The sequence below is a fragment of the Echeneis naucrates genome, chromosome 15, assembly GCF_900963305.1.
Source record: "Echeneis naucrates chromosome 15, fEcheNa1.1, whole genome shotgun sequence".
Lineage (NCBI taxonomy): Eukaryota > Metazoa > Chordata > Actinopteri > Carangiformes > Echeneidae > Echeneis > Echeneis naucrates.
The window spans coordinates 13,018,007-13,025,813 of NC_042525.1; the positions used below are offsets into that span (position 1 = coordinate 13,018,007).

Genomic DNA, 7,807 nt, shown 5'->3' on the forward strand with positions numbered 1-7,807 from the left:
TTTGTGATACTGGCATAAACCAGATGTTTCATCCATTCCACATTAGATTTCCATCTTTTTTCCTATAAAAAAATATATACAATCAGCATCTTTTTTTACTGTCCGTTAAAGTTCACATTGGTATGAGCCATATGTGGTGCCAGTGTGTAAAAACATGGTTTCTTTGGTCAGTGCAACAATGAACATAATGGAAGTTCACGCTAGATTATAGTTAAATTGTCTTTCTCCTTCAAAACATTGGAATAAATACTGTGCGTGTACAACACTGTGCAAAGGTTCTAGACTCTTTAGCTATTCACAGTAGTATCCAGCGATGCAACGCCATCTGGAAGGTATCTGAACCAGTTCCAATTATTTTTTCTGCAGCATGAAAACACGGTCAGCCACTGACCCTCGCTACATAGGAATTACATATTTTCCTCACCACGAACCAAACCACTTATTTAGATTTTATTGCCTTAGTGTGCAACTCAAGCAAGCAACTAAAGGTTAAACCTACATGGATGCTGAGCAGAGAGCCAAATACTGTGAAGGGATTAAATGGTAAAAGGTATACCTCTGTCACAACATCGCTTAGCTGATTAAGGTACAAGCAGGCCTTTATACAGCCCACTGAGGAGCTTATGACGGATTAAAATAATGTTGGGTAATTAACAGGGGCCGATAAAATGGCCTGATCATCCCCCCTCTGTGTAGAGCTGGTAAAGAGACATAAAAACACAAACAAATCCATTACCGTGATTTATGCAGCATTATGAAATTGGCGGGGACAACAACAGTGAAAGGGCAGAATTCCATCACGTTTAGAGCAAGGCGAGTAATGACTTGTCATAAGCAGAGAATCAGATAGAGGATATTACATTACTCATGCCAGCGCTTCCAAAGAAACCATCATTTTTGACTATTGTCATTACAGTTTAAGCAGAAGGAAAAGAAAGAAGTCTATCATCTTAAAAGGACAAAAGGCAGCAAAGAATTCAATCCTCCTTGATGTGACGTTGGCAGGAGTTAGATGAAAATGCGCCATCACTTTTTGGTGTGTGTGGAGGACTCAGAGGGGCAGAGCACTCAACAAATTATTGCACATTAGAGGTACAGGAAACTGCTACTTACTGTGGCCAGATGGCTCTGTTTTGAGCCTGATTTCTTCTACATGTATTTTTTAAAATGCAATTGGAACCTGCAGAGTTTCATCAAAAGAAAATGGAAATTCCATAAAAATGTACCTTCCTCTAAATGCCCTACTACACTAGACTGAAAGCAAATGAGGAGACATTTTTAAGGCCCACATAATGCCGAGTCCAATATACCCCTTTTTATGAGTTTCTGCTGGAGACTGTTTTTCACAGGCTCTGGTGATTTTTGGGTCCTGCTTTCAGTCATGTCGTCCTGTCCACCACTTTAGTTCAGACCGATAGATCTCTGAGCACATCGTGTTGAAAAGATGATATTTATTCACCGGTTCCCAGTAGATATGTCCGAATGCCTTTGGTGACCTTCTCACTTTCAATCTATCCTGTCCAGCTTGTTCACCAATTTGGTTTTGTGTGAAATAGCTTGACAAGTATTCTGTGAATTTCAGTGAAGTAAAAGAAATATATATATATATATTTTTTGTTTTGTTTTTTTTTACTTTTTCTGACATCATCTAGTACAGTGAAGTAGCCTGCTTTCACATTTGTCCAGTGCAGTGCAAAACGAATGACGTTTTAATCACCAGGCCTCTTTTTTGTGCGTCCAAGCAGAAAATGCTTGGATGTTAACATCGTTAACTAAGATGATGACACCTGCCAAACATAAGCATACTGGATTGTTGATTGCTTTTTGTTTAAAGGATCCCCACTGGTTGTCACCATTGTTGTTATTAACGTATGAACATGTTGACATGTCGCATAGCAAAGCAATACAGCCTCAGAGCGCTAGCATGGATGTAGACCCCATCCATCTGCAACTACTTCTTGATTTTTTAATTCTTTGGTTCTGTCTTATTATTGTCTTTAATGTTCAGTTTACAATATCTGGTCTCTCCCTTAAACACTTTAATAGCCAAAAATAAATAAATAAAAGAAAAAAAGAAATGGTTTAACCATGTCCTCTCACAATCCTTTCATCTCTCTTGCTCTGAGGGTTAGTGGAAGTGCAGCTGGGGGGTCCTTGCATTCTCTAAGCTCTCTGGAGAGGTTGTTCTCATGTCCTCTAAGAAACTCCAGAAAAAAAAAAAAAAAAAAAAAAAAAGCCATCTAATCGTGGATTACTGAACTTTCCCTGAAAATATGCATTGGTTTGGATTTCCATAATCACAGAACAAGGTGAGAACATTCACCTCTCCGCCAATCCTTTGAATAAAGTGCAAGACAGAAAAGGTTAAAAGGACTTTGCTTCCTTTGTATAGTTATCAAGCAACAGACGACAAATATTTACTCTATACATTTAGTGGAAGAGAATTCAGACGTGCAATCGTCAATGTTTCACAGTCAAAATGTGAGAAAAAGCAGTTCAAATGAACATTTCATGTTCTTTTATTTAATTCATCAGATGTACTGCATTGTGGAGACATTTAGTGTCATGTTGTCTAAAATGTGACATGGCTAGTGGCACTGTGCGATAAACCTATCGGCAGTAAAACCACGAACTAGTCTCACTGCTATGGACATCCTCTGAAATTTAACTTTCTATGAATCTTCATGAATTACAAAATGTTCATATCCTCATTAGACCCTGCTGAGTGACGACTGACTGTTAAAATATATGAGTGTTAAAGTTCATCTTAAAATGTATTAGAAAGGCAGTTCACACATTATGGATATGATCAAGTTTCCCTTCCAGAGAATCACCTAGATTAAAAAAAAAAATATCTGATTTGCCTCTTTGTCATTCCTGCCACCGCCTTATTTTGAACGCCTCTGACTTGAAGCAGAAATAGAAAGCAGATATGAAATGGTGTTGTTACACTGGCAGCACGTTTTGCTTTGTTTTTGGTATTGTATCACAAGCCAGTGGCATCTAAAAACCACAACCCTCATCACAATGATCAGGCCCCTGAAAGCTAGATATTCCACTGAATTTTTGCTCCTAGTGCCGAAATCGCCCCATTCAATTGCTCCGGTTGCTCCAGTCTATAAATAGGACAGCATCTGCCAGTTGTGTGATCAGGCGATATAGCCAACCAGCCTTGAGCTTTCATCTATAAACGATAAGAGCGTGGGTGGACTGAATAGTTGAGTGTTGGTGTGTGCACAGTTTCTGTGTGCCATCCTTGTCAATATCTGATGCACTGGTGCAAGGACAAAGCCAAATAAGGACAAACAATCCAACTGCTCTTATAAGGCTGGAAAACTTCTCATCGCTTCACTCCCATCTTAACTCACCTGCTGCATTTCATTAGTCTAGTCATGTCTTCATGATAATTCTACTGTTTTTCCATTTTATTCGCCACCTTTGCCGGCACTCATTGTTATTCTCATCCTGATTGCTCCTCCAACGCGTAATCTTTACCACACTGACTAGATCCTCATTTTCAATCAACCCATCCTCTCTCCCTCGAAGTCGCCCGCATCTCCTCCATGTTTGTGCCTGCTCCTCACCCTCTTTGCCATTAGATGGCAAGGTCTTGACTGCCACTCACAGCTGGATGGTAGCAAACAAAAGAGCAAAGCAGAGGGTCAGCTTATCCAAGTTTTCACTCAGCAGTTGCCACCTGCCTTGTGTCTGGTGGAAGAATCCAGGGACAGCCATTGATCTCTACATCATCGACTGGACATTATTCCTCACTCCCTGAATGCCCCCTAACCACTGCTCCATGAACATATCAGCAGCCTAAAGATTAACAATAACTATTCAACAATAATTATAATGAATTCAATTATATCAATCAAGGCCAATCAAGCAAGCGAAATTAGCGGAAACAAAGCTCTGAATAGTTTCCTATAAAGATTAACAAGCTATTCCTTTTTTATGTCTTCAGTAACTGTTTATCTTTAAGCTTTGTACAGTCACGTATGTTTCATTGGAGATGTCAAAAGAAAACAACTTAATGAGCATGAGTTCAATATGGACATTGTATAAGTATAAAGCGGGTACATTTTAAAGACGTCATCGTCGACTGAACTAATTACAATGGTGCACACACGGCCAGTGGTCTTCAATTACAACACTTTTGCATCTCAAGCAAAAGCAGATGATAAAATATCCAAGTCACACGTGTGGATAATACATTTTTTATCGTACCTCTGCAGCAGCGAGGAGGGATATCTTCTCTTTTCTACCTTATAGGACTTGTCAGCTTGACATATGCCTCATCAGGATTTGGGTTTACAAATGTAACATGAATTGGAATCCTAGATATCTAGGGCATTGTTGAGAACCACGGCTAAACGACACAAGATAATTATAGCAAAAGGCAGGACTTATTATCATCTTTCTGTGCCTGTCAGAGGCACTGCAAATAGCAATGAGTCACTGAGGCTTTTGTGCAACTGGGGACAAAAGTAAAGGCTGGTAACTAAATGCAGGGGACATAAACAGCCTTTGAAGGTCCCCGGGAACCTATTAAAGTCTTAATGATTCATTTGGGCAGAAGAATTTTTAATAACTTTTACAATCAACAATGTACAGGTCCACTTTTCAATGGCTGCGATTGATAACCTCGACGAAAATCATTCCATTGCTAATTTCTGTCTGTTTTACAGAGGTGTGCACGATCTTAAGAATTACAGGGAATGCAAATGAGGGAGACGAAACATTTCGGAGAAAAGTCTCATAAATGTGCACGAACAAGACCGCAGTCTCAACCTTCAAACAGAAATAAAAGGCCAGTAATATTTTTCCCATTTGATCATCTTCAAATTACTTTTTATTTCACATGTTATCTTCAGCAGTGCTCCAATGCAATGCTTCCACCTAGCTTTTCAACCATAGAAGACACCTTGATATGGACTACAGCGGCACAGCGCTTCGCAGGTGGCTGCACACACACACACACACGCGCAGGGGCATTTTTTCTCAGTTACTGAGAAATGTGGATCATTATTACTACCTGCTCCAACTAGCCATTAGCCATCGCCCTGACTGATCAAAGTGTGAAAGGACGACACCAGCTCAGGCCCACAATGCCAAGGCAGTCAAAACATTTGCCCATCAGACTTATTGCCTCATCAAAAACAGAACCTTCACATACCCAGCAGTGCCAAATCATCAAATTAAATAACAGGTCAATGCAGAAGTGGAAGGAAAGAACAAAAAGCTCCAGAGAGGATTGCACGCACCTTCTTGGACGGCCTGGAAAGGGTTGTTTGGCTCGATGAGTTTCACAGAGTGGGTGATTTTCTCGCTCTGAAGAATGTCGTCGTTCAGACTTAGGTCTGAGATGGCAAGTTGGAAAATTTCATCATCTCGCACAGCATTTTCCTCGAATATGGCACCTGACCAATGAGATAATCACAAGTTACTTTGCAGAGTAAGAAAATTTGCCCTAAGTGAAGTGAAAGCGCACAGTTGAGTTGGGGGTTTGTGGGGAAGGGGGGGGTTGAGTTGCAGAGACTATAGGAGATGTTTCATATCAAACAGTGATATCATCTCTTTGTGCTTCCTTTGACCTGTTGGTTGTGCAACACGTGGATCTCCCTGAGGAGACTTCAGCACCACAGAGAGCAAAGGAGGCCTCAACTCATAAAAACTCATATTTGCTCCAAGTCACCACATCTACCAGATCAATGAGACCACAACCAATGTCATTATAGGCCTTGTGTGGGAGGTACACTGACGCTCAGCTGTCTCTTTCCCTCTAGTTTTCTTCCTCTGTTTAGGAAAATGGCATCAGCTGCTGTGGGATGCACATATATCAATGAAAAAGGCTTTCGGGGTCGAGAGGTATAATTGGGGAGCCCAAACGTCCTGCGGAGCGTCAGCCAGTATCATCTGGATTAAGTCCCACCGCTGTATTAAGCCAGTGACTGAGCACCTGCTGCTTGCCAGACTGTTGCAGTAAAGTGTGAGCAGCAGCAGCAGCAGCAGCGGCATTAGAGGAGCACCCAGACGAGATTTGCTCACACTGACATTGACATTTTTATCTGAGATTCCAAAGCCAGTGGGAAACGTGACCGTGTGCAATAAAGAGCACAAGCACTCAGTGTGTGTGCGTGTGGAGGGGTGATGGGGATTATGTACCTCGAAACTGTGAAATTTATGTTATTTATGTTGAAGGACAGATACAAACACAGAAGCACCAGAATGCCACGGTGGGTTAAAAGTCTCTCCAGTCTCTGGAAAAGGACGCTTCTGGTTTGAAGTTTGAGTACAAAGAGGCTCTATGCATTTTGCATCTCTAAAACGCAACTCCACTGACATTCCCCCTGTTTTAGCATTGACATGGCAGTCACGTTCCGGCGAAAGTTGAGGCTCGTCGGGCACCTTTCCCTCATATATATATATATATATATATATATATGTATAAATATATATATATAAAAAGATCCTCATCCATTTGGACGCTGGATCTGAATTCTGTCAACGCTTCAGTAAAATAGGCCTGCACGCTGACTGTAATCCGCGGTGTGTATACAGATTTGTAATTTCTGTAATTAATTTCTACAGGGCGACGGCGCTGAGGTTCAGATCTGGAGCCAGCAACGAATGCAGTGATCTGCCGTCGAAAAGTGAATGGCTGCAAAAACAGCCATACATAATAACTTCACATCTCTGGCAGAAGATGTCAGAGGCATTGCCGCGAACAGAGCAGCAACTTTTCAACTCTCTTGAGAGATTTTTAGTGTTATTATTTATTTTCTGCTTTAAAAAAAAAAGAAAAAACACGACATGCAAGCTGAAAAGACTATTTCTCCCGCCCTCTCAACAAAAACAGCCTCTGATCAACGCAGTATGCGCTGGCAGACCTTTTATTCCCGCAAGCCACCCCCCCACTCCCCCCCACCCCCCTTAACACCTGTCTAACCCAAACAGCATGTTGTCTGATCGGACGCTTACCGATGTGTATGATGGAGTCTGCTCTGGCCGAATTGCATTGCAATATCCACAGGGAAAGGCAGATCAGCAGCAACTCCATCTCGGGATTTCAGCGAGACGGTTCATCCAAGCTTTGCTCGGCTGTCCTATAGCCTACGGTCCAAACGGAGCACCAAAAATCGGGAGGGGGGGGGGGGGGAAGAAAAAAAAAGAAAAAAGAAGATGATCAAGACCCAGAGCAAAAAAAAACAGAGCCGCTGTTTTCCTCCTGATAGACCAGACCTGCAGAAATTATCAGTTTTTTTTTTTTTTTTTTAAATCAGTTTTTTTTTTCTTTTCTCTACCGACAAAACAAGCCGACAGCAGGAAGGTGGACTCGAAAAGACGCAGAGGAACCGAGGGACCCGGGATAAGACTCAAAAGACAAGGCAGCCCCGGTGAGAGAGAGACCGGCGTTTACCTCTCCCTCACTCTCGCCTCTCTCCCTGCGCTTCGGCGTCTAAAGCACGGCAAGCAGCAAAAAAAAAAAAAAAAAAAATGCGGAGGAGGGACACCCCTCAAACTACACACGGAGAGACGTGCACATCAGCTACACACTCCAAAAAAAAAAAAAAAAAAAAAAGAACGCACTCTTCAGGACTGTCTCAATCACGTGACTGCAGAGACTTCACGACCCAGCTGCTGTCCCGACAAGCCGGCTAGAAATGATTTGGACGAGCTGGAGAAAGACGCTTTGGAGATCCGATAACTAAGCACATTATTGGAGGTTTACAACAGGCAAAGCCAAACAACAACAACAACAACAACAACAAAATAATCATAATAATAATGTCTTAGCTGGTGTGCC

General features: G+C 41.7%; 1 protein-coding gene across 1 annotated transcript in view; it reads right to left on the minus strand.

Annotated features, from left to right (window-relative positions):
- LOC115055504 (glutamate receptor ionotropic, delta-1-like) overlaps positions 1-7,060 on the minus strand; it is a 205,114-nt gene extending 198,054 nt beyond the window's left edge. The window contains exons 1-2 of the mRNA XM_029521365.1: positions 6,982-7,060; positions 5,265-5,420 (exon numbers count right to left, since the gene is read on the minus strand). Of these exons, the coding sequence (XP_029377225.1) occupies positions 5,265-5,420; positions 6,982-7,060 (235 nt within the window). The remainder of the gene's footprint in view (positions 1-5,264; positions 5,421-6,981) is intronic.
- Between the last annotated feature and the right edge of the window lie 747 nt (positions 7,061-7,807).